General features: G+C 28.2%; 6 protein-coding genes across 6 annotated transcripts; all 6 read right to left on the reverse strand.

The window, feature by feature from the left end:
* Positions 1–882: 882 nt before the first annotated feature.
* On the reverse strand, positions 883–1,852 carry LOC137827555 (albumin-2-like). The gene has a single exon (XM_068633742.1). It carries the CDS (start codon positions 1,822–1,824, stop codon positions 1,144–1,146), a length of 681 nt encoding a protein of 226 aa, XP_068489843.1. The 5' UTR covers positions 1,825–1,852; the 3' UTR covers positions 883–1,143.
* A 2,689-nt stretch (positions 1,853–4,541) lies between these two features.
* On the reverse strand, positions 4,542–5,378 carry LOC137827548 (albumin-2-like). The gene has a single exon (XM_068633733.1). It carries the CDS (start codon positions 5,208–5,210, stop codon positions 4,731–4,733), a length of 480 nt encoding a protein of 159 aa, XP_068489834.1. The 5' UTR covers positions 5,211–5,378; the 3' UTR covers positions 4,542–4,730.
* On the reverse strand, positions 4,542–6,463 carry LOC137827546 (uncharacterized). Its single transcript, XM_068633732.1, has 2 exons — positions 5,801–6,463; positions 4,542–5,715 (listed from the first exon to the last, which is right to left on the reverse strand). The coding sequence occupies exons 1-2, from the start codon at positions 6,397–6,399 to the stop codon at positions 5,697–5,699; spliced, it is 618 nt and encodes a 205-aa protein (XP_068489833.1). The 5' UTR covers positions 6,400–6,463; the 3' UTR covers positions 4,542–5,696.
* A 5,884-nt stretch (positions 6,464–12,347) lies between these two features.
* Positions 12,348–13,333, reverse strand: LOC137827556 (albumin-2-like). Its single transcript, XM_068633743.1, has one exon. It carries the CDS (start codon positions 13,246–13,248, stop codon positions 12,568–12,570), a length of 681 nt encoding a protein of 226 aa, XP_068489844.1. The 5' UTR covers positions 13,249–13,333; the 3' UTR covers positions 12,348–12,567.
* A 5,274-nt stretch (positions 13,334–18,607) lies between these two features.
* LOC137827549 (albumin-2-like) lies at positions 18,608–19,517 on the reverse strand. The gene has a single exon (XM_068633734.1). It carries the CDS (start codon positions 19,470–19,472, stop codon positions 18,792–18,794), a length of 681 nt encoding a protein of 226 aa, XP_068489835.1. The 5' UTR covers positions 19,473–19,517; the 3' UTR covers positions 18,608–18,791.
* A 6,850-nt stretch (positions 19,518–26,367) lies between these two features.
* Positions 26,368–27,321, reverse strand: LOC137827550 (albumin-2-like). Its single transcript, XM_068633735.1, has one exon. It carries the CDS (start codon positions 27,256–27,258, stop codon positions 26,578–26,580), a length of 681 nt encoding a protein of 226 aa, XP_068489836.1. The 5' UTR covers positions 27,259–27,321; the 3' UTR covers positions 26,368–26,577.
* Positions 27,322–27,877: the final 556 nt, after the last annotated feature.

Consider the following 27,877-nt stretch of genomic DNA (forward strand, 5'->3'; position numbering starts at 1 on the left):
CCTGACAATTCCAATAATTGGGAGAAGGAGAGTTTGGTTTTGTTTTCAAAGGAACGTTGGATGATTCCAGTGAAGAAGTTGCAAAGTTTTAGCCAAAAGAGAGAAATAGTTCCAAACAGAAATTCGAACAACAAGAAGAATAGATCATTATTCAATCGAACGTGTGTCTTTGTTCTCTCTCTGTCTCTTTGTTATTAGGAAAAAGTTAACAGAAATGATCAATTTGGTACTTATTAAAAAATATGTATCAACTTTGAAGACTTGATTCGATGCTCATCACCAAACAAAGTTTAGTGTTATATCTTTGGTGTCTCTAAGAATTTTTCTCCTTAGATATTTCATTCTTTATCATTTAAGCTTCTGCAGTAGCATGTCCTTTAACATAATCCAGAATAATGATTTATCTGACATTTCAGTTATTGCAAGTGTGCTTCTTAAATATTTCTATTTTGTACTTAATCTGTTTTCATTTTGATTTGATTACTTAATCCTCCAACATGCTAAATAAACATCTATAATGCCCTTGCTTCCTTCAAATTTCAAGCTCTCCACTTCCTAAATCTCATTCTTACATCAAAAGATTCACTATCTGATCTTCTCTTACTCTGTTTTCCTTCAGTCATGGTTTTATGTAGTCATATTCTACTAAAATCTACTTAAATTGCAGTATTTGAAAAAATTCTTTCTACCTCTCCAAAAACTATTTAATTTGTTTTAACTTTTTAAACATTAAAAGATAATGCAGTTATAAAATATGTATGGTTATTGAGACTTTTGCAAGAAAAAATAGAGGCATCTTTACTAAAATTAGATTTTGATAACAATTATCTATAAAGTCACAAATTATTTTTTTATGGATTAAATTAAATCTATAATAATCAATTGTATTAAACCAAACCACCAACTTTTATTTATTATTGTGTCAAATTACATGAAGATAGGAAAGAAAGATAGAAAAGGAAACACAAATATCAGACTTGTTACATCAGGAAAGGAATCAGGCTTCCAATCCTAATGTTACATTAAAGAGACAGAAGCAAACTTTGGCAATGGAAGCCTTATTCGTAACATATTATGAGACCATGTTTTGTGATGAAACTAAGGTGGTTGATGATGATGGTGAACATGAGAGTGAAGCCTTCTTTAGTTGACAGGCAAAATTCCTCTAAGACAAGGCCAACCATCAAGGATAGGCTTAATATAACCCAGAATAACGTCTTCAGTTGCATGTGGGGTGAATTTGATACGCACATACTCCTCTCCTTTGAAAAGGTAAGCTTCAGACTCGTCATGGGAAGCAAAAGACGCATCAATTCCACTTTCAAAGATAGTACCTTTCAAAACAGGAAACCCATCAGCGATGTTACGAATGTTGCCAAGAAGCTCTTTGGAATCGTAATCTATGCGAGTATACTTATTGCCTTTGAATAAGTAAACTTCTTTTCCTTTGGTTGACCTGAATGCAGAGTCTATGCCATTCTCAAACACTGTGCTTTTGAGGACAGGAAACATTTCAGCAATTGTGGTAGGACCTAAGAGAATCTTGTCATTTGTTGTAGCTGGAGCATAGTCTATGTAAGCACAGTATTTGTTTGAGAACACATATGCTTCACTTGCTTCAGTGTCAAAGGAACAGTCAATTCCAGGTTCTGCAAAGACTGTTGCTGCAAGTGATGGAAAACCACTACTAATCAAACGCAGATTAGTCAAAATCTCATCATCTGTTCTTCCGGGAATGTACTGCACCCGCACATACTTATTCTTTATGAAGAAATAGACTTCATATTCTCTTGATGAACGGAATGCAGCATTGATGTAAGCCATCTTTCTTAACACAAGAGAGAGATATATGATTTGATTTGAGGATGCTTACATTCCTATGAAAGACACCTATTTATAGTATTTTTTCCTGTTTGTTTTGGAAATCCCTTGAAGTAAAGCATGTAAGAAGTATGATCTAACAAACCTTCCTTTATAGATGCAACATGTCCTTTCTGTTGGCATCATCTGTTTTTTTTTTTATTACATATTATTCTAATATTAAATGGAAAACTTGTTTATTATTTGCATTGGAAACTACCATTAACATTACAATTAATTTTTTTATAAAAATAACCTTTTCAAAATAGATTTTAAATTGTCTTTTCGATTTATTTAATGTAAGAAATATTGGAAAATAAGATTTGAATAGAGTAGTAACACAAAAATTATATGTCTTATATATATAAAAATAATTATATTCAAGTATAATTTCTATAAAAAAAATTATATGTCTTACATAATTAAAAAATTGTGTAAACCAAATAAAAATTTCTATTATATATTATTATAGGTAACACAAATAAACCTTGTGCTGTATGTGATTCGATACACTCAATAATGGTCACGAAACGTTGTTTTGATAATAAGGTTAAATATGTTTTTATTACATAAATGTGTGTTTTAATTTTATTTTATAATTTGTTTTATTCTTTTAAAATCACCAACGTTGTTTTTATTTTATTCTTAGTATTATGTGAAACATATAATTTTTTTTTTCCAATCCTTTTTAAATTAAAAATATTACTTTTAATCTTAGCATTTTATGACATCCCACTAATAATTAATGGGCTAAATTAAAAGCCAAGTGATAACAATTTGAAGTAAAATACCTATTACGAAGTAAATACCTTATAATAGAATGTCAATAAAATATACGTTTGAATAAATAAATAAATAAATAATGTACATTTTACAGATCTTAAATATTTTTAACAAAACTTTTTAAAAGTTAACAGAATAAATTCAGCACAAAAAATAAGTTAAATAAATGAATAAAAATAGAATTTAATATGTATAAAAATGGTTTAAATATATGCTTTAGTTTTTTTTTTTAAGTTTCTTCTCGGTCTTCAACATATATAGTGTCTTAGAAAAGTTGTAGGAAGGGGAGATTTCATAAGTTTTGCGCTAGTGCAAAGACACTCTTAAAGAACATTTATAGACAATGGTGACAATTTTAAAAATACATTCAACAACCTAAAAGTCCCAAATTGCTGAAACCTCACTCACTCAAATTACGGTGCATTTCCGTCTCCTTCATGCATTTATGTTATTATCATGGTTGTCAGCGATATCGCTTCTGTTCAAGATCGTGTTTAGAGATATCATTACTATTTATAATAGCCGTTGTCTTCGTGTTCGCCTCTTGCAGTCGTTGTTCCTACTTGTCGTCGTTGCATCCCCTGCTATTCTGCTCGTCGTCATCAACCGAGCTCAGATCACTACCATCTACCACCGTTCACCTTCAACGACACCACTGTAACGGCATGCATCTTCATGGACCTTTGACGCAGCTTCACTAAGGACGATTTTAAGGTGCTGGTTTTGAGGAAATTTCTCATAGAATAGGTTTTAAGTAGAAAAGAAAAGAGATTAGGGTTTAAGCAGAAAAGGAAAGTGGGAGCGTCTGCCCCACTAAACCTTTAAGTGTTGTGTTATCTGATAGTTTTTTACTACAATAATCTCTATGTTGGCCAAACCTACTTGGATCATTAAAAGTGTTGGTCAATCTTGCATTTCTCCAACCAACCTATGATATTTCAAAAATATTTTATTACAATGCGTCCAACGCAACAAATATATTTCATTTTTTTTTCTTTTCTTCGACTTTGTGCCTATTGGAGGGGAGTTTAATTTTTTAAATCTCTTTTTTGGGTTTGACTGACAATAATAGCTTCCATTTTTAGGTCAGCGCAAAATTGTGAAGTTAATTTGTATTTTTCTTGTAGTGTCATACTTTGAAGAAAATGTGAGATTTTACGTGCATTTAATCACCACATAATGTTCATGATGATTACAAACTTTTAGATATGGATCGAAATTGAACTAATTCACCACACATAAATAATGAATATGAGAGAGGATTAAAAGAATTTATACAATTTATGCAACGTAATGTTAATAATATACTGATGAAGTAAAGTTTAAGTGTCGATACGTTAATCGTTTGAATCTAACTAGACTCTAACTATGAATCAACCTATCTATAAAAACATAATTCCATTTCTGACATAAAACTTTAAAGCCATGAATGTGGACCTCCTCACTCTACACTTATTCCTCTAAATCTCTCATTTTAATACAATATGATATATACATGTCAAGTATGATTTCAGTTAACAATATTTTACAAATACTATTTTTCTCATGTACGATTTAAACATAATTATTAATTAAAATCGTATGCGTCGTCGGTTTAGCTGGTACTCGTATCTTGCATGTACGATTTTTTTAAATTTCAAAAACTGTGAACATGGATAACCATATTTTTAGAATTATGTCGTACTCGATAAACACGATTTACTCAACTCTGAAAAAAAAATTGTCCATTTCAAAAAATATGAAATCAAATTACATAATTTTAGGAAATAAGCCTATTTTTTTTCTTCTTTATATCATTTACTTGCCTTACGTATCATAGCCTTTAAAAAAATACACGGGAATCAAATCAACCTATAAACATCTCTGTAAATTTTTCAAAGAAAAAAAAATTAGAATCATTTATTCAACCAAAAAGCACACTTTTATTATTAAACCATTAGCATTACATGAAGAAAGGAAAACAAATATCCACATACACGAGAGTAAACACAAACATCCACACTTATTACATTAGGAAAGAAAAGGAAACAAACTTTGGCAATGGAAGCCTTATTTTTATCATATTATGGCATCTTGTTCTTTTTTTTTCAAAGCTCATCATGTTGTTCAGGGTAGGATGGTTCATGATGAGTGTGAGGATGAGAATCAACTCCTTTATTGTCGAGAGGCAGAATGCCTCTAAGAATTGGCCAACCATTAAGGATGAGCTTCACAACATCCACAAGAGTGTCACCTGTAGTACCTGGGGTGAAATTGATCCGTACATAGTTTTCTCCCTTGTAAAGATAAGCTTGGTTCTCCTTATGAGAAGCGAAACACGCATCAATTCCATTTTCAAAGATGGTACCTTTCAAAATTGGAAATCCATCCGTGATATTACGAATGGTGCCAATAAGTTGCTTGGAATCATAGGCTATGCGACCATACTTATTGCCCTTGAATAAGTAAACTTCTTTTCCTCTGGTTGACCTGAATGCAGAGTCTATGCCATTTTCAAACACCGTGTTTTTCAGGACGGAAAACATTTTAGCAATTGTGGTAGGACCTGAGAGAATCTTGTCATTCATTGTACCTGGAGCATAGTCTATGTAGGCACAAAGTTTGGTACAAAAAATATATGCTTCGTTGCCTTCAGTGTTGAAGGCACAATCTATTCCATATTCTCCAAATGGCGTATCCTCAAGTGATGGATAACCATCACAAATCCAACGCAAATCAGTTAAAATCTTATCATCTGTTTTTTCGGGAGTGTAATACACCCGCACATACTTATTTTTTAAGAAAAAATAAACTTCATATGCTCTCGATGAACGAAATGTAGAATTTATATAACTTGGTATCTCTAGAACTGAACTAGTATACCACTCAAGAGCAACATCCCGTCAGCATTCAAGGCCTCTCTTTTCTCTCTCCTAGGCGGATAAGTTTCTTCGGGTAGGTCTCTTCTTACACCATTATCATCTGTGTAGTAGTACACCGGAATATAAATTGTTAGTGCAAAGTAAGGATGTGAGATTGGATTAAAATTCCTGTTTATTATCAATCTTGTTTCTCTATGTTATACGTGGATACCTGCATCATAATATAATAGTTTATAGTTAGTAATTGATGATATGAGGGGATTATAAAAATAATATAGCATGAGATGTAATCCAACCTTGATCCGACTTCACGTGTTGCTGTGAATATGAGACAAGATCGAATGTACTGAGGTGCAATGCCTCCAACATAGCAAACTTCATCTTGAGAAATGTATGTGTATCGATTCCAAAGGGTCATACCAACCCAAATACCACCAGGAGCATAAATTTCATAACGATAAAATTGAATCCGAGAACCTTCTGGGAGGACTCGGGGGGAAGGATTTGGTCGCCAAGCATTGTTGAGAGTGGTACTCACAAAGACATGTCTTGAAGTTGAAGGTCGAGCTGGATCAAGAGGAGCACCTGCCTGTTCAATGAAGTTAAGCAAATTATAATAAGTGGAGTTGGGAATTTGACCCTGAGACCATGCTTGGAAGCCATTTGCAAAGATCTCCTGGTAGGGCCTTGTGTCCCAATGATGCACAGGCGCACGGATATCATAATTTTCGTCGGCCGTTCTGTATGTAATTTCTGTCAAGTTTCCTTCCACAACATTCACACGGTTGATATTATCCATCAAATTTCGACCTCTATCAAAATCTCCTTCTCCCAGAGGCTGTGGAAATTTTGATGAACAACCTCTGGATGGATCATTTGGTGGAGGGATAGACATTTTCTTAACAAAGCTTAGAAAAGGATGGATAAGGTATAGATAGATAGAGATATATGAGTTGATTTGATGGTTAGATTCCTAAGAGATGCACCTATTTATAGTATTATGGAGTGGGAAGTTCTTACCTTTGTTTCAACGTAAAGCAATTGATAAATGTGATCTAACAAGTAAAACCTAACCAGCCTTACATATTATTCTAATACTAATGGCAAAGGTTTTAAAATGTTTTGATGTTTTAAATGGTTGTTGAGAGTGTGGCACTTGAGGATAAGAACGGTTTGTCATCACATAAACAAATGTTATGAGCTTGCTGGGTTCCAATATTATGTCAGTTCCAATACATTAATACAGAGATTACTGTGTTATTTAAACCGTCTGCTGATGAAGAAATCACAGAAATACATTAATATTATCTCATTTAGTATAAATGTATTTTTATTCTTTTCAAATTTAATATTAAACCAACTCAAACACTTTATATAGTAAAAGAAATAAAATTTAAAATAAATTTATGTATTACTCGTTAAAAAAATTAAAATTCATGTTGTTTTATAATCTATTAGCATCCCATATTGAGTCACACTTTAATTTGGAAACTACTTTTTCATTTTCATGTAATATCAATAAGTTGCTACATTCACAATATCATAACATATTTTAGTTTGTAATATATATATATATATATATATATATATATATATTCTATATTATAATATAAAAATTTAGATAAAGAATATTAATACTTTTATTTCAAGTTCAAAGTTTAAATAATTTTAAATCAAAACATTGGAGTTGAATTCATTGTTCATATTGTATAAGTTCTAATTAGTTTTCTGAATTTTAACTAATATATATTATCTAATTTTTAGAGTTGGTATATTTTTCAATTGATTTTAACTATCAGAAGTAGATATCATCATAGTTTTATTTTTTTCTTACTAAATTTTTTCACAGTTTTATTGTATATATTTGCTAATCATTAATAGGTCTTCTAGATAAATTACATTACTCTTATTAGACAACATCAGTTGTTCTTGTAATCATTGTAATCATGCTTGAAGGAAACTAAAGAGGATGGCAATGTAAGGTTATAAGCAGGATGATAGAGAAGTTACTCTTTTTTTTTTTATCTTAAACTGATACGTTAAGGATGTTCGAACACTTTTATAAGCCTAAATACAAGAATTGTGTCAAAAAAAAATCTTTTAATGCAGTTTAAATATGGCTCAACTAGCTGTAAAAAATTAAGCAATACATTTCTTCAAGATTAAGCTCATAAAGTTACCTATTGCTCGAAAAACTATTTTTTTTATCTGCAATAAAATAAATAATAAATAGATATGTATCACTTTAAAGATGAGTCAACCCTTATACAAAATAAATAAAAGATAATAAACTCTTATTTCTTAACTTAAACCAATCTTTCAACAAAAACTGTCAACTAATCCAAAATCCAATAATATCGTCTAGTCATTTTTAACAATCGTCAGAATATACAAACACATTGTTTGAAGGACATAATTTGGATTGAGAATAAAAAGGTTGAGAAGTGATCATTTGGTGTGAAAGGATAAAAAATATAAAGATCCCCTCATTCTATTTGTTAGAGAAATATTGGATTTGAGTTTTAAGCTTAGCATTTCTTTGCTTTAAACCTATAATTCATATATATGTATATACTATTTTTTTTTTTTTACAAAATATTATGTGTAAAATTAAAAAAAAAATTAAAAATGGAGATTAGCTCTCTAACACATAAATGGAGAATTTGTTTAGATAGTAGGGTAAATTCGCATGGCAATAAAAAAAAACCTCAAAACACTCTTCTACGAACCATGGTTATATATAATTTAATCAATATAGTTTCTAATTATTATTTTTTTCTCTAAATCCAATCACTAATGATTTTTTTTAAGTAATTATCTAATTAATCGATATTAAGATGAGATGATACAAATATTTTTAAGAAAATAAAGAAGTTGTCATCATACTTAAAGAAAATTATGAAAATAAAATATAAAAAAAATACACTATCTTTAAAATTAAATTTGGGTCCTAATAAAATAAGTTATTCATACAAAGTATATTAGCGTCATAAAATTTGTCCTAAAACAATTATCTTTAACTAGATTTAGAAAATTAAATTATTTTTAAAATGTTTATTTTTACCTAAAAAAAACAAAAACAAAGTATTTATTTATTATTTACACCAGAGAAATATTATCAATTACTTACAGAATTATAGTGTCGATTGCATAACCAACACAAATGTCACTTAAGTCTATTTTAACTTTAAACTAGAATAAAATTATTTAATATCACTAAAGTTAATCAATTAAGTTGAAATGTATTATTTAATTTTAAAATTTAATAAAAGTTAGTGTGAATTAAGTTGATGTTAGTCTAACTTATTTTTAACACTTATTTAAGTAGTGCTGTTTAGGTCAACACTAATGTAGTTTATTTTAATGCTTATTAGAACTAGTTGGCCTAGTCAATTCTAATTTCATTTTATTTTAATACTTATATTTTTATAATCAGTTCTGGATTAGTTGACACTAAACTAATTTATTTTTAATATTTATTTAACTATGTCAATACTAATATAATCTATTTTTAATAGTTATTAAATTTAGTATTAGTCTAGTCAATATACTACCATAAGTTAATTCCACGTTAATATTATTTATTGTTAATATTTATTTATTGTTAATTTAAAACAAGTTTAGGTGAATATCTGCACATGTAAAGAACCTCAAACAGGCTGCATATAAACAACCTCAAACATTAAATATTATTGAGACTCTACACAAAATACTTTTATAATTAATACTAAGTGGTTCCTGATGTGGATGAAAGTCAACTTTTCATTAACTAACACACAAAATGCCTTTAACAACTTTTAGAAAGTTTATTACTAAACAATTATTAAATAAAAATTAATTTTTAGAAAATAATAACTAATTTTTTATTAATTAAATTAGAAACTATTCAAAACACTAAAAATTTATTTATATATTTTTAAATTTATAAACTAGTTTATAAATTGGTATCTAATTAGCTATTAAAGTTTTATTTATCAATTATTTTAGATACTAATTTAGAAACTAATTTACATATCAATAATTTTTTAATATTTAAAATAGTTTATAATTTAGTTAATATAGTAACTAGTTATTTTTTGTCTTAAAATTAATTTTTATGATTTTTTTTTATGATATCAATACTTATTTTAGTCTATTTTTTTTTTAAATTGATCTCTATTTAAGGATATTCTTTTCTAATAGTGTAGAAAATAATAAAATTTCCAAACTTAATATTTTTCCCGTAAAAGAAGATTGAGTGCTTTGAATGTTATTTTTTATCAACAAAAAAGAATAAATAAATATGACTCACTTAAGAGTAGATGATTCAACCCTTATACAGATAAAGACTAACACTCCTCTCTCCAACCATAAGAAACCCCTCACTACCAACATTAATAGAATAAAAATTCTGTCATGTCCAGCTGTCACTAAAGCTAACTCCCCACTAAACACCTCACACCGTCCTTTTAATCGAAATCATATATACTTTTGGTTTTAAGCATCAATCTATGAAGGAAAAACTCGTTAAAGACGTCTTTGAAGAGATTCAAGACTAAATCTTTAAGCAAATAATTACTTTTATGTTTCCAAATCACCGCTAAAACAGCGAAAGGTTATTTGTTGAATGAATTTTTTTTTATCAACAAAAAATTAAATTAAATTAACAGAAACACTTTAGAAGTGTCACACTCCTTTAACCAACACAAACAAAGATAAGCAGCTCAAGTAATTGAATTGCACCTTGCTGCAGAATTATGCAGCATAACTGCAAAAGATGAGCACCTGAACTGCATAAAACTGCAGCAATTCTGCACCTCCCTTTCTTATATGTGCCTTTGATCAAAGGAGCTACATGATTACCTATATACCTTACACAATCCAGCTAAAGATGCTGCATAAAAAACAGCTCCTCACACCTTGGCCATTTGTTGAATGTAATGCAAGAAAAGGAAGGAAAAAGTTGAGAATCTGGAATCGGAATGCAGACTGTGCAGTTCTAATGCAAAGTCTTGCTCCTCTGCGGCAGCAGAAATTTTGTTCCAATGGTTTCCTTATTGGACCTCGATCAACATTTGAATCTAGGACAAAACTATGCAGAATCAGGTGCAACAGACAAGATAAGGCTGTACAGTTGTAGGAACAAGGTTAATAGGTAATTTTGGAATAAGCAGGATAAGGCTTTCTTTTGCTATATGTTCTCTTAGTCTTGGTCTTAACCAATTTGGTAGCTGTTTTTTATTTCTGGAATAGTTTGATACCTTTGAAGTGTCTTTTTAATTCATTTATTCTTTGTTGAAAAAAAGATTCCTCCAATCCAGATATTACCCATTATAAGATTAACAAACATAGGCACATCAATAAAAATGAACTGCAAGAAATGTAAGACAGGCATAAGATGATTTACCGATCTCACTCTTAATCACTTGTAGCAAAGATTCCAAACTAGCTAGCTAGGATACCCTGTACCGAAAAAACAAATGACTAGTCAGACTCCTCTGAAATCTCCACACAAACAACAAAGGTTGCTCTCGATAAAAAAATCATGTCTCTCCAAGTTACCCTAGTAGCTTAAAGATTAACATTACAAGATGTTTTAAATTTTTTGAACACAGTACTATTCATAAAACATGAATGAATGATCACATTAATCCCTAAAAAGAAGAGTGGTTGAAAGGAGGTGATGTATGTATAATTTGGGGAAGCTAATATTGATGTAATTTATTTATTTATTTAACTAAGTTTAGAAAAAAAAAACAATTAGTGAAGTTTAATAGGTTATTTCAAGTTTAAATTCTGAATAGGAATTTGTGTTACATATTTAGAAAGAGAGTTTATGATTCATATTGATTTTATTCAATTCAATCACAATTATCTTTCATAAATTACGGGTCTAGGGAATAAAGTCAAGCATTTTGTTAGTTGCTGGTTAAGTTTTTATGCAGGTTGTGCTCAAGAACCCTAGACCACCATATTTACAGGACTGCTATGTGCTTTTGATTTTTTTCGGTCGTCTTGCTGTTTTATTCAATTTTGATGTTTGTAATACTCATCTAATTTTGTAATTTAGATGGTGAAGTTTTTTTTATTTGTATAATAAGAGTTAAAAAACTTTTAAAATGTTTATTTTTAATTCATTGATTAATTATTTGTTGATAATAAAAATCTTTCATAAATTGTGGTTTTGAGAAACATAATTGTACATCACAAAAACCCTAGTTTATTTATTTGAACATTTTTTTTATCAGCAATAAAAAATAAATAAATGGGAACCACTTCAGGGGTGGTCCAACCCTTATACATAAATAGCTATCGCCTTACCAACCTCCAACTAAGGAACACCTTCCAACTAAATAAGGAACAACCAAAGCAACTCAAGAAAGCATTAAACAACCAGCCTCATACAATCCACTGGGTACAAAACCCAGTTGGAATACGTAAAGGAATTACAACATAACTTTGCAAAAATCCAAGACCAAACATTTACCTGAACTAGTGCAAATACCTCGAGCGCATCTACCACGCCCCTGTCGAAGGTCACCGAGTTCCTATGTCTCCAAATTCCACTCACAACACCAACCCAAATCGCCCCCCAAACGTCATTAACCACATCAGAAGCCGAACACAACCTGAATTGTTGGAAGTTTACCAAAGGGTCCTTGTGAAAAACAAACGACACTCCAAGCCACTCAAAACAAAGACACCACACCCGCCAGGTAAACTCGCAGACAAAAAACATTTTAAACATCAAAAGTCACAGTATATGATTATTGAGTCTTCCCGAGTTGTAACAAATATTAGACGCATTTATACTAAAATTAAGTCGTAAAAATAATATTTATGGAATTAGTAGAGTAAATATGATTGTACTAAACCAAACCAGAACAGTTTTATTTATTATTAAGATTACGAACATAGGAGAGAAAAAGATTGACTTGAAGGAAAGGAAACAGAAACATGCAGAGTTGTTACATTAGGAAATGAAAGAAGCATCGAATCTTAATGTTACATTAAAGAGAAAGAAACGAACTTTGACAATAGCAGCCTTATTTGTAGCATTTATGAGATGAGAGTGAAGCCTTCTTTAGCTGACAGGAAGAATGCCTCTAAGACATGTCCAAGCATCAAGGATAGGCCTCACTCCACCTAAAAGAGTGTCATTACTTGAACCTGGAGTGAATTTGATCCACACATACTTATCTCCTTTGAAAAGATAAGCTTCAGAATTCTCATGGCAAGCAAAACACGCATCAATTCCACTTTCGAAGATCGTACCTTTCAGAATAGTAAACCCATCAGCGATGTTACGAATGCTGCCAATAAGCTGTTTGGAATCATAGTCTATGCGAGTATACTTATTGCCCTTGAACAAGTAAACCTCTTTTCCTCTGGTTGACCTGAATGCAGAGTCTATGCCATTCTCAAACACTGTGTTTTTGAGAACGGGAAACATCTTAGCAATTGTGGTAGGACCTGAGAGAATCTTGTCATTTGATGAACCTGGAGCATAGTCTATGTAGGCACAGTATTTGGTTGAGAACACATATGCTTCACTCGCTTCAGTGTCAAAGGCACAGTCAATTCCAGGTTCTGCAAAGAACGTTGCTTCAAGTGCTGGAAAATTAGTACTAATCAAGCATAGATTAGTCAAAATCGTATCATTTGAACTTCCTGGAGTGTAATGCAGTCGCACATACTTATTCTTCATGAAGAAATACACTTCATTTTTTCTTGATGAACGAATTGCAGCATTGATGTAAGCCATTTTTCTTCACACAAGAAATAGAAATAGAGGATATAAGAGAGAGATATGAGTTGATTTGAGGATGGTTAGATTCATATTAGAGACACCTATTTATAGTGTTATGAGAAACTACCATGAATAGACTGATTTCTGAATGTGCCATTTTGTGATCACATAAACAAATGTTTATGAGCTTGGTGGGGTTCTACACTAATAAATGCTATAGGTTTTATCTGTAACCGTCCCACATGAAAAAGTCTATGTATATGGGTTGGTCTATTCTTAAATAAATCATATATTTATATTTATTATTATTTTTTGATAAAAAAAAACTTATTTCTAATTAATTAATAGATTATTGTGTTATTTAAACCCTGTGCTGTTTACCTCATCACATAAACTCAACAAGTTTTTCATATCATAGGATATTTTAATTTACAATATATAAATATATGTTAATTTAAAAGATGAGTGTTTAAATAGGTTTGATAGGTTATAAAATTATAGAAGAGATTGGTACACGTAAACTCAATAAACAACTCAACTATGTGCTCATTCAATATGATATGTTAATCAGTAACGTGTAATAATTTATGCAAGATAATATTATATATAAAACTATTCAAAGAAATAATCTAATTAATATGTGTTTTTAGGAGACAAAGTGTATATTTTCCCGTGCTGTGCGTTTACATTAGTTATTATTTTTAATTTATTATTATTATTAAAAAAATAAATTAAATAAAAATAAATTTTAGAGATTAAAATAATTAATTAATATTTTCACTAATATAGTAATTTTCTAATTGGCATGTGCATCTTTTATAAATTATGCATAAGAACATTTTGTATCCTATAGCATATTTGCATAAATGTCTTCAAAGTATTTACGATATTTGCATAATTAATATTTACGATATTAATTAATATTTTGGTAGTTAAAAACAACTAGAATAAAGTATAGATAAAAAATTAAAACTACGATGACAATGGGTTGTATGGGTAGTTGACAACTATCTGTTTACAAATAAATACAATTATTACAATCAAGATATTTTTTAATTGTTTTATATATTTATTATAAAAAAAATTATTAAATAAAAACTAAATTTAAATACCAAAATAATTAATTAAATTAAAAACTATTTTATAAATTAAAAATTATTTTATAAAATTAAAAATTTATTGATATTCAAAATAATTTCACTATTAATCAAAACTTATAAAGTAGTTTATAAGTTAGTATATAACCATTAACTACCAAAATTTTAACTACTAAATATTTTATATTCTAAATTAGTCTCTATTAATACTTTAGAGATTAATTTAGAATCTAAAATATTAATAGTTAAAACATGAGAACTAATTTAGATATTAATTTAAAAATTATTTTATATATTTTTATTAATAATATAAATCATTTTGGATATTAATATTTTTTACTCTCTAAATTTAATTGTTATTTAATGATTTTTTTAGTAATTTAATAACAATTTTTTTTTTTACAAAAAATTATCAGAAAATATCAATAACTCTCTAAATAATAGCATAAAAATGTAACATTATTAAAATCGACCAAATAAACTTTAACACGAACTAAAAGATTAACTTTTTTTAATAAATGTAAAATTATTTTTAAATAGTTTTATATTATGTAAAGTGTGTATCGGATAAGTTGGTGCTTAGAGCCAACTTAACTAATAATGAGTTGACATTAATTTTTTAAAAACAAGTAAAAATATTTGTATTTGTATCAAATTAACATAGTAAACTAACTAACGTTGACTTGAATTAATATTAAAACTATCAAACACTAAATTAAATAATTTATAAAATAAAAAATAAGTCAATTTAGTTGAAAATAATTGTTTTAATTAAAAATTAATTAAAAAATTAGTGTTAGTGTTTTCTTAACATATACTATTTAAAGTAGTAAAAGTTGACACTATTGAACTAACATCGATATTTTAGAGTGGGTTACATATTCAATACAAATTTGATACTATTAACTAATTAACCTTAACTTTTAGTTATTAGAATTGATTTTTACATAAGTTAAATTTATATTTTCTTGTAGTTATTTGGGTTATATACATTATTATTTTTATTGAAATCAACTCTATGTTTTGGGGTTTGAACTTTCACAAGAATTATATTTTCTAATTTGGTATAGAGTGTGCTTACCTCCAACACATTTTTTTAGTGAATTCTGAACATGGTGTCACCACTTTTGTAGGTGAAATTCTGATATAATAATAATACTTGCCATTTTTCAATGAAGATCCTAATTGGTTCAAAGTGTTCATACTATATAAATAATCAAATATCAATATCCTAGACATATAGAACTACATTCTATACTCAATAAACAACTCAATTATGTGCTCCTTGCGTTTACATTATATATTATTTTTTAATTTTTCGTGGATCTCAACAAAACCTTATTAAAGAAGGCAAATCACAAGATGGTCAATTACTTTAAATATTATTTACATAAGATAATAATTTTATAATTGATATATTTTTTTATGATTAAGAAAAAATAAATAAATGTGAATCATTTAAGGATGACCATGCCCTTATAAAAAAAATTCTTAATTTTTTCTAAACAAATCAAAATTCTCCAACAGACACTTAAAAACACACCTAACAAAATTCAGAAAAATTCGGCTATTGTGCTAACCACCTTAAAACATTCATAAAAAATCAATCTATACAAACTAAAGAATTGAGACACCAATTATAAAAAAAAAAATTGATGTATTTTTTCTATGGTAAATTTTTTAAAATGTCTTTATTGTTAATTATAACATTTAATGATATTAATTCATCCTTTGGTAGTTAAAAACAGTCAGAATAAAGAGTATTCGTAAAATTCACTGTTTAAAAGTAAATAGAATTATTACATCAATCTATTGCTTAATTGTTTCTTATATTTAAGAACATAATTATTGTTTTCTAATTTTAACATTTTTTTACTAAAATTATCATAATTCATATTATAAGAAAATATTAAATATTAGTTTCTACATAGTAACGTCACTTAAAATGAAGTATTATTAAAATCGACTAAGTCAAATTTAACATGTAAAATATATATTTTTTTAAAATTAAAAGAATATAAAATCATTTTTAAATATAATTTTATATCATGTAAAGTGTATAGATCAATCTCATGTTGTTCAAATATAATAATAGGGTTGACTTAGTTAATTTTGAGTTGATCTTAAATTCTTTTAACAAGTAAAAGTATTTGTATTAGTATAAAATTAATAACAAATTAACTAATGTGAAATTAAATAAATCTTAAAAATAAAGTAATATTAAAAATAGATTTAGTATCTACCTTTCCATTTTTCAAGTCTAGATTTAATTTTTTAAAGCACATCATTCCAAAAAGGCTTACATCTTATGACACTCTCTACCGACATACCCAAATATTTGAAAGGTGTTTTCATCGCATCACAATTAATAATAGCAGCAAAACCTTTTAACTGCAAACAAATCAATCACCACTCCTTTACCGCTACTTCTCAAGAAATTCACTTTTAAATCATATACAAACTCAAAACAGCTTAAAATAACCTTAATGATAAACACACTTTTAATATTTGCCTGACAGTAAAACAATGTATTATCTGTATATTGGAGCATATTAACCCTGACATTCTTGCTTCCAACTTCTAAACTCTCTAAAAAATCGGTCTCGTCAGCTTTTCTAGAAACCTCAGCCAATCCTTCGACCGTTATAAGAAACAAAACAGGGCAAGAGGATCACCTTGTCTCAAACGTTTCTAATGAGAGAATTCCTTAATCAGAATCCGATTAACGAGAACAAAAACTGTAACAGATTCTAGACCAACTTTAATTTACAAAATCCACTATCACAAAATCTCAATCTGCATAACATGTAATAAATAAACTCACACTTCACATAATCATATGTTTTCTCATAGTCCACCTTAAAAAATACACAAGACTTCTTCTTCCTCTTTACTTCCTCTAGTACCTATTTATATATTTTCTACCCGACCTTCAAGGAATCAGACAAAGTTAACTAAGAACACATTTTATAGTGTTTTACATTTAACTAAAAGAATCTAAGAAGAAATATGAGATAAATATAGTAAATATAAAACCTCAATTGTCCCACAAACAATATGCAAACTTTACAATAACATAATAAAATGAGAATTCGATGTTTTTCAATACTAAAAAAAATATGAGATTAAAAATCATTAAAAATTAAAAAAAAAATAACAACATTGTAAAGTAGTTTTACAATATATTTACTCATATAATCATGGTCGAATCACCATTATAAACATCTTTTAAAAGAATATAGTTTTGAAGTATATTTTGTTATTTTTTATAAAACTATTTTTTTTCTCAATTAATCTTTGTTCATCTAATGCAGACTTTTACAGTACATATCATAAAAAAAAAATACCAGTAGCAGCGTGGATTCTTTTATATACATATATATATATATATATATATAAAGTGCAATAAATTTCTTAAAAATACATGGTTAAGATAAAATTCTGTTTTGAACTTTCTATTTCAATTTTTTATTAATATAAAGTATACGCACAAAATAAAATAATAAATACCATTATAAAATAAAAAATATATTGAAAGATAAAAGTTGGAAATGTCTGAATTCGAAAATGAAAAGAAATAGAAAGCACAGAAGAAAACGTGTTGAAATTAATAGCTTATCCGAGGACCACACGTATGAACAAGCACACTAAAAAAATAATGTTTGGGACCATAGTTTAGTCCTCTATGAAAAATTTCAAAATTGGTCCCAAACAAACACAACACGAATATAGTATATATGAAAAATCTGAAAATATACTCACATGTGTATTCTAGAAATTACATCAACATACTTACTTGTATTCTAATTACAACAATTATGATATTAATTAATACTTTGATAGTTAAAAACAATCATATTAGTTCTACTTCAAGTTTACAGCAGGGCTTTATTATACAGGTTCTTAACATTGATTAGTGAGATTTAGAGATACATAAATAATTGTTAATTTAAAAGAGGTGTGGTTGATGAAGTTTTTTCTTAAGGTTTGGTCAATAAATTTCTCGTTTTTTAACTGGTGTCTAGAACCTTTGGTATGTATGTATTTGATTTAATGATTTTTCTTTAGTTGGTAGTGTTGGGAAAGGCAGTAAGAAATTTTTTTATGAGATTTAGATGCGTATGCAAAAATGTACTTTTGTTTTTTCTTACTTTGTAGGAGAGTCGTAACACCCTTAAGTGGACCTATTTAATTTAATTGTTTATTACTGATAATTTTTATTTTTTTTTGGTTTATATATGCTTCGGAGGAGTTTGGAAGTTTAAAATACACATATATATTCAACCAAACCACAAAGTTCTTATTTATAATATGAAAATTGGAAAGACATACATTAGGAAAAGAAAAGAGACATTCAATCCTAATGTTACATATTAAAGAGAAAGAAACAAACTTTGACAATAGCAACCTTATTTGTAGCATATTATGAGACTAAGGTGGTTGATGAGAGTGAACCTTTCTTTAGCTCACAGGCAAAATGCCTTTAAGACTTGGCCAACCATCAACTATTGGCCTCACTTCACCCATAAGTTTGTCATCATATGTACCTGGACTGAATTTGATACGTGCATACTTATCTCCTTTGAAAAGGTAAGCTTCAGATTCCTCATGGGAAGCAAAACATGCATCAATTCCACTTTCAAAGATTGTATTTTTCAAAATAGGAAATCCATCACCGATGTTACGAATGGTGCCAACAAGCTGCTTGGAATCATAGTCTATGCGAACATACTTATTTCCCTTGAATATGTAAACTTCTTTTCCTCTGGTTGACCTGAATGCAGAGTCTATGCCATTCTCAAACACCGTGTTTTTGAGGACGGGAAACATTTGAGCAATTGTGGTAGGACCTGAGAGAATCTTGTCATTTGTTGTGCCTGGAGCATAGTCTATGTAGACACAGTATTTGGTTGAGAACACATATGCTTTACTCTCTTCGGTGTCAAAGGAACAGTCTATTCCAGGTTCTGCAAAGAACGATGCTGTAAGTGATGGAAAACCACTACTAATCAAACGCAGATTAGTCAAAATCTTATCATCTGATTTTCCTGGAGTGTAATACAGCCGCACATACTTATCCTTCATGAAGAAATAGACTTCATAGTCTTTTGATGAACGAAATGCAGCATTGATGTAAGCCATCTTTCTTAACACAAGAGAGAGATATGATTTGATTTGAGGATATATACTTACATTCCTCCCAAAGGCACCTATTTATACTGTTATGGAGTGTGAACTTCTTTACCATTGGTGTTGGAAAGGAAATCATAAAGAATCTTTTACAACATAAAAAATAAAAAAAAACGTTGGCATTATTGGTGCAACATGTCCTCTCTGTTTTTTTATTGGCATGAATAGACTTATTTATGCATGTGCTGAATCACAGAGTTAATCAAGAAGAGGATATCAAATAAATAAATTGAACTAAAAAAATTGTTAAAACAAAAAATGTTGTCTATATAGCATTACAAATGATGATTTTTACAAAAATCGTCATCTATAATGTAATATTTTTTTTCAACTAATGAACAAGATGACAGTTTGTGCAAAAACGTCATTAATTATGAAAAAATAAACGATAATTTTTATTAATAGCTTTAGCCTATAGCAAAGTAAAAACTACCATTTTAATTATCGTGTAAATTAAATTTTTAAGTATTTTTTTTATCAGTAATGAAAAATCAATAAATGGGAACCACTTCAGGGGTGGTCCAACCCTTTTACAAACTCACATCCAAACCGCCGAATAAATAACCAACAAAACCAAGTGCTAATTTAAAGATAGTCAATAAATTTTTAAATAATAGACAACGGATTGAAAATAGTTGCTTTAAAACTCTAAAAAAATTCATCTAAACACTATTGATTGTAACTAAAAATCACAAATCTTCATTTGAGAGGACTATTAAGACATAAAAGGACATCTAAGTAATAAGTTATACGTTTGTTTCACAGTGCAATCGTACATATTTCTTTTAGTCATGGCAAAGAAAAAAAATTACTTATTAAGATATCTATGTAGGATTTTAATTGAATAAAATGCATGTAAAATTGGATTATTTTACCTTTTTTTTCATACAACCTATTAGAAGTGAACTTTAAGCCTAACTCAATTCTATAAAATCGATTCATAGTGAACTTTAAGCATAACTCAATTTCATAAAATCGACTCATGAAATGAAGTTTGCATTCATTTATATACAATGAAATGTTTTATAATTTCTAAATTTCTAGTTGACGTGGCATCTTTAACAAAATCAGATAAATGATTGAAAGTTGATCCCAAACATTCCACTACTTCACATATTTTTTCTATCTTTTAGTGTTTTTTTTTCATACAAACATATTTTTTCTATCATTTAGTGTTTTTTTTTCATACAAACCATATTCGAGGGACCACACGTCACAAGATATGAATTTCCATCAACTTAACATTAACTTTTATAAATATATGATGTTGATACAAACCATATGAAGGTGACAACTGTACCAAAATTGATTGCAGGTCCCAAACAAATACAACACGTGAAAAATACCAATTGCAGTGTGGGTCTTATTTTGTAAGAGTTTATGGATCACATTTATTTTTTTATAAAAAAATTAATAACAATGTAAATTCTATATATATGTATAGAAATAAACTACAATAAATTTCTTAAAAATACATCTCGTTAAGATAAAATTCTGTTTTCAACTTTCTATTTCAATTTTTTATTAATATAAAGTATACACACAAAATAAAATAATAAATACCATTATAAAATAAAATATTGAAAGATAAAAGTTAGAAATGTCTGAATTCGATAATGAAAAAGAAATAGAAAGCACAGAAGAAAACGTATTGAATTTAATAACTTATCCGAGGACCACACGTATGAACAAGCACACTAAACGACATGAAAAAAAATAATGTTTGGAACCAACGTTCGGTCCTCTATGAAAAATTAAAAAAATTGGTCTCAAAATTGGCCCGAAACAAACAACACGTGAATAAAGTATATATGAAAAATCTGAAAACATACTCACATGTGTATTCCATAAATTACATCAACACATTTACTAGTATTCTAAATTCTAATTACAAACCTTTATTGTAACACCCCATAATTTACATATAACTATTACAATAAAAGTTCTAACAGTTTTTATATAAATTTGGATTTTTTCAAAACATTCCTAATACATGATTAGGATTTATAGAAATACAAATATTTACATATCCAGTTTAAAAGAACATCTTAATGTCCTCCAGAACCTTCAACACATGTATGGTCATCTGCTCGTGTACGTCGTACAGTCATCGTAGTTCAAACACAACAAGAAAAGCAAGGGTAAGCTAATGAAAAGAAATTTCATATCTTATCTAATTTATTTATTTTTTGCAAAAAGAACCAATCAAACAAATCATTTATAAATATTTCTTTAAATGTTATCATATAAAATTTCAATATCAATTTCATCATTCATATAGACCACACATGGATCTATTTTCAATCACAATCATTGGATTTCATTTCAATCCTACTTCATCTTCCCGGAAGACTCATTAAGTATGCCCCTACCAGAGACTAACACCTGACCCAAAGATTACCATCGAATCCAATAGAAAGGATCAGGGTAAGTTCAAACATCCAATACCGAGTGTCTACAATGGGACCCGGTGTGTATGAACTCCCTCTCAGCTTCTCACCACCTAATATCTTAGTCTACATGACTTAGATCATTAGTGAAGCCAGAGGATCTCCGTTAAACATAGGCTTTTCATACTTAACGTACCATCAAACAACAACTCATACATTATCCCAAATGTATGACATCAATTTCATACAATTTACATCATTCGTATATAATACATATCATTCAATCAGAACATTTTAAAAAGTTATACCATTCAAGAACTTTTCCTACATCAAAACAATATTTAACTTTCAAACTATCAAACTATGATATTTATAAAGTTAAAATAATATATAAACAAACACACAATATATAAACAAATAACACCCCTGCAAGAGAAATTCAATATTGGGACCACGTCCCTTCCGCATTCAGATTTTCTATCCTAAGGTGCTATTAAAAATTAAATTAAGCTTCCCTTACCTCAATTGCTTGTTTTCCAAGCAACTTCAAGAATTTTGTTCCCCACAGTCTTGATAAACTTCAAGATTTACGGGCCTAATGCAAGTTATCCAAACAGAACAAAAATTCAGTATATAGTAGAATAAGTTGAAAGGATTAAACTTCTCAACTGACCCAACCAAGATTGATGACTAAATCCTAAGAAAAAACAGATAACAAAGGATCTCTAGAGTAAAAATGAACTTACTCTGTTTGAAAATAAATCTGATCGGGTAGAAATGTACCTTAACTCCTCAACTACAGCGTGGTACGATCAGATTCTAAAATAGATGAGGTATGGAGTGAGAAATTAAAAGAGAAGGTAGAAGGAAGAGATGGAGGGAAAAAGAAGAAAGAAAAGAATGGTTAGTGAAAGTGGGGGCAAAGTTCTGCTTCTTTATCCTCTCTTTTTTTACGCTGTTACATTTATGATATTAATTAATACTCTGATTGTTAAAAACAACCAAAATAAAGTATAGATAAAAAAAATTAAAACTTCCCACGATAATCGAGGATCATTCTTAAGAGTATCTTAACTTGAATCTTAGAACTATATTCAATATATACACAAAATTTTATATTTTTACTAACTTAAACATCGAAATATTTTTCTACAAAATGAGGTCTCTCATTTTCTAATGGTTGAATTACTATAACTTGAAAAGAACTCACTAATGCTCCCGCCCTGAGTTGACGAACATAAATTAAAACATACTTCACATGTTACATCATCAACAGATTTACTAGTATTCTATTTTAAACATTTATAATATTAATTAATACTCTGGTAGTTAATTTGAATTGATATATTAACATAAAAATTCTTATTTATTAGATTTTTTTATAATTTTAATTTCAAAATGTTAATCTTTTACACTACAATAAAACTATTAAATAACAACTAATTTCAAAAATAAATAAACTATTATATGAATTAAGTTAAATATTATCTTATAAATTAAGATATTCTATTATTGTAAAAATTTATAAACTATAGTTTCTAAATTGGTATTTCACATAATTACCAATATTTAATTATTAACTACTTTATATTCTCAATTAATCTTTATAATAACTAATATATTATATTAATATTAATTTAATTGACATTAACTTAAAAAAAAATCACATCAATTAAATTAACATTAATTTTATTTTTTAATATTTTTTTGAATTAATTTTAGTTAATTCGTCATAAATTTAACATTAATACAAATATTTTATTCATTGAAAAAGATAAAATAAAATAATCTCAATTCATAATTAACTTAAAAAAAACTGAAATGTAACTTAATATGTATCTCAAAATTCTGATAAAAAAATTTAATTCTAAGTTAACAGATATTTATTTAGAGAAAAATAAACTTACTTAATTAAAGATGGTGTAAACTTTTTGTAGCTTATATGCTTTGAAATTATTATTTTTGTAGCTTATATGCTTTGAACATTTTTCGGATTTTTTTTCTTCCTGTTTAAATGTATTTCCCATTGTACCATCTTTTTAAGTTACTCTCTAAATGTTTTAGTAAACTAGCTATTTGATCTTAAAAAATTAAAATTAATAAAAAATATAGTTTATAAGATTATTAGCTAATTTATTGATGCAGACACAGTTTCCTCGTACAAACGTAATAAAAAACAAACCTCATACAAATCAAAAAATATTGAAACACAGGTCTCAAAAAAGAGACTTAGAAGTAATTGGCATGCGTGTCTTTTATAAATTGATGCTGCATATAACTCGATTTTGTATTTTTTGTTCAATGGTGATTTTCTTAAAATGTCTTTGTTGTTAATTATAACATTTAATGATATTAATTAATACTTTGGTAGTTAAAAAAAGTCAGAATAAAGAGCACTGAACTTAGTCAAAAAAAGAGAAATTAAAACCGTAAAATTCACTGTTTAAAAGTAAATATAATTATTACATAAAGCTATTGCTTAATTGTTTCTTATATTTAAGAACATAATTCTTCTTTTCTAATTTTAACATTTTTTTACTAAAATTATCATAATTCATATTATAAGAAAATATTAAATATTAGTTTCTACATAGTAACGTCACTTAAAATGTAGTATTATTAAAATCGACTAAGTCAAATTTAACATGTAAAAGATTATTTTTTTAAAATTAAAAGAATGTAAAATTATTTTTAAATGTAATTATATATCATGTAAAGTGTATACATCAATCTCATGTTGTTCAAATATAATAATAGGGTTGACTTAGTTAATTTTGAGTTGATCTTAAATTTTTTAACAAGGAAAAATATTTGTATTAATATAAAATTAATAACAAATTAACTAATGTGAAATTAAATAAATCTTAAAAATAAATTAATATTAAAAATAGATTTAGTATCTATCTTTCCATTTTCCCAGTCTAGATTTAATTTTTTCAACCACACCATCCCAAAAGGCTTTCCTCTTATGACACTCTCTACTGGCATACCAAAATATTTGAAATGTGTTTTCATCACATCAAAATTAATAATAGCAGCAAAATCCTGAACTGCAAACAAATCAATCCCCACGCCACCATTGCTACTTTTCAATAAATTCACCTTTAAATCAGATACCAACTAAAAACATCTTAAAATAACTTTAATGATAAACACTTTTAATATTCGCTTGACAAAAAAAATAGTGTATTATCTGCATATTGAAGCATATTAACATTGACCTTCTTGCTCCAAACCTCTAAACTCTCTAAAAAAAAACAGTCTCGTCAACTTTTCTAGAAACCTCAACCAATCCTTCAACCGCTATAAGAAACAAAAACAAGGCAAGAGGATCATCTTGTCTCAAACGTTTCAAATGAGAGAATTCCTTAGTCGGACTCATTAACAAGAATAAAAACTTTAGTAGATTCCAGACAAACTTTAATCCACAAAATACCAATCTTCCTAACATGTAATAAATAAACTCCCACTTCATATAATCATATGTCTCCTCACAGTCCATCTTAAAAAATACACAAGACTTCTTCTTCCTCTTTACTTCCTCTATTACCTATTTATATCTTTCTACCCCGACCTTTAAGGAATCAGATAGAGTTAACTAAGAACACCTTTTGCAGTGATTTACATTTAACTTATAGAGTCTAAGAAGAAATATGAAAAAAATATAAAAGATATAGAACCTCAATTGTCCACTAATAATATGCAAACTTTGAAATAAGATGATATGAGAATTCGAACTTTTTCAAGTACTAAGGAAAAAAAAAATATGAGATTGAGAATCATTAAAATTAAAAAAAAATAACAACATTGTAAAGTAGTTTTATAATATATTTACTCATATATTCATGGTCCAATCACCATTATAGACATCTTTTAAGAATATAGTTTTGAAGTATCATTTGTTATTTTTCATAAAACTAATTTTTTTACTCAAGTAATCTTTGTTCATCTAATGCAAACTTTGACAGTACATATCATCCAAAAAAAATACCAGTAGCAGCGTGGATTCTTCTATATATAAACTGCAATAAATTTCTTAAAAATACATCGTTATGATAAAATTATGTTTTCAACTTTCTCCATTTTTAATATTTGTATTTAATTTAAATTAGTATCGGTTAACGTTAATATTATTTATTGGTTAATATTTATTTAAATTAACATCAATCTTCCTAAAATTACTGTAAGTTTTTAATATCTGTATTTAGTTTAAATTAGTATTAGTTAACATTAATATTATTTATTGTTAATATTTATTTAAATTAACATAATCTAACTGAAATTACTGTAACTTTTTAATATCTATTTAAATTTGAATCGACTGATCATACGATGTCTTCCCCTGGCACACCACAATTGAATTAGCTATTAGCTGATACAGTTGTGAGTGTGTTGGTGTGTGATTTTATGCAGGTTCTGTTTTGTAGTGTTGTCTTGTGAGTAAATTCACATATGTGTTAAACCAAACCACACAACCATACAGTTTTTATTTATAATTAAGATTATGAAAATAGGAAAGACAAACATGCAGTGTTCTTACATTAGGAAAAGAAAGAGGCATTCAATCCTAATGTTACATTAAAGAAACAGAAACAAACGTTGGCAATGACAGCCTTATTTGTAACATATTATGAGACTATGCTTTTTGATGGAGAGTGAAGCCTTCTTTAGCTGACGGGCAAAATGTCTTTAAGACATGGCCAACCATCAACGATAGGCTTTATATCACTCAGAAGAACGTCATTAGTTGCATTTGGAGTGAATTTGATACGAACATATTGATCTCCTTTGAAAAGATAAGCTTCAGACTCCTCATGAGAAGCAAAAGACGCATCAATTCCACTTTCAAAGATCGTATCTTTCAGAACAGGAAATCCATCAGTGATTTTACGAATGGTGCCAACAAGCTGCTTGGAATCATAGTCTATGCGAGTATACTGATTGTCCTTGAATATGTAAACTTCTTTTCCTATGGTTGACCTGAATGCAGAGTCTATGCCATCCTCAAACACTGTGTTTTTTAGGACAGGAAATGTTTCAGCAATTGTGGCAGGACCTGAGAGAATCTTGTCATTTGTTGCACCTGGAGTATACTCTATGTAGGCAGACTGATTGGTTGAGAACACATATGCTTCACTCCCTTCAGTATCAAAGGAACCGTCTATTCCAGGTTCTGCAAATACCGTTCCTTTAAATACTGGAAAACCAGTACTAATCAAACGCAGACTAGTCAAAATCTTATCATCTAATTTTCCTGGAGTGTATTGCACCCGCACGTACTTATCCTTAATGAAGAAATAGACTTCATAATCTTTTGATGAACGAAAGGCAGCATTGATGTAAGCCATCTTTCTTAACACAAGAAATAGAGGGATATATGATATGATTTGAGGATGCTTACATTCCTCCCATAAGCACCTATTTATACTGTTATGGAGTTGGAACTTCTTTACCATTGGTGTTGGAAATGAAATCATAAAAGAATCTTTTACAACATCAAAAATAAAAATAAAAACATTCGCCATATTGGTGCACATGTCTTCTCTGTTTATTTATTGGCATGAATACACTTATGTATGCATGTGCTGAATCAGAGTTAATCAAGAAGAGGATATCAAATAAACAAATTGAACTAAAAAAAATTGACCACAGTTAAAACAAAAAATGTTGTCATTTAAACACTATTGATTGTAACTGAAAATCACAAATCTTCATTTGAGAGGACTATTAAGACATAAAAGGAAATCTAAGCAAAAAGTTATATGTTTGTTTCACAGTGCAATGATACATATTTTTTTTAGTCATGGCAAAGAAAAAAATATTAATTATTAATATATTTATGTAGGATTTTCATCAAATAAAATGCATGCAAAATTATGCGAAATTGGGTTATTTCACCTTTTTTTCAACCATTCAGTGTTCTTGTTCATACAAACCATATCCGAGGTACCACACATCACAACATAT

This window comes from Phaseolus vulgaris, chromosome 7 (genome assembly GCF_000499845.2).
Source record: "Phaseolus vulgaris cultivar G19833 chromosome 7, P. vulgaris v2.0, whole genome shotgun sequence".
Classification (NCBI taxonomy): Eukaryota; Viridiplantae; Streptophyta; class Magnoliopsida; order Fabales; family Fabaceae; genus Phaseolus; species Phaseolus vulgaris.

Excerpts from the sequence above, each read along its gene's own strand:
- LOC137827546 (XM_068633732.1), bottom strand. The coding sequence starts at position 6,399 with ATGTCTATCCCTCCACCAAATGATCCATCCAGAGGTTGTTCATCAAAA.
- LOC137827548 (XM_068633733.1), bottom strand. The coding sequence starts at position 5,210 with ATGAATGACAAGATTCTCTCAGGTCCTACCACAATTGCTAAAATGTTT.
- LOC137827555 (XM_068633742.1), bottom strand. The coding sequence starts at position 1,824 with ATGGCTTACATCAATGCTGCATTCCGTTCATCAAGAGAATATGAAGTC.
- LOC137827549 (XM_068633734.1), bottom strand. The coding sequence starts at position 19,472 with ATGGCTTACATCAATGCTGCATTTCGTTCATCAAAAGACTATGAAGTC.
- LOC137827556 (XM_068633743.1), bottom strand. The coding sequence starts at position 13,248 with ATGGCTTACATCAATGCTGCAATTCGTTCATCAAGAAAAAATGAAGTG.
- LOC137827550 (XM_068633735.1), bottom strand. The coding sequence starts at position 27,258 with ATGGCTTACATCAATGCTGCCTTTCGTTCATCAAAAGATTATGAAGTC.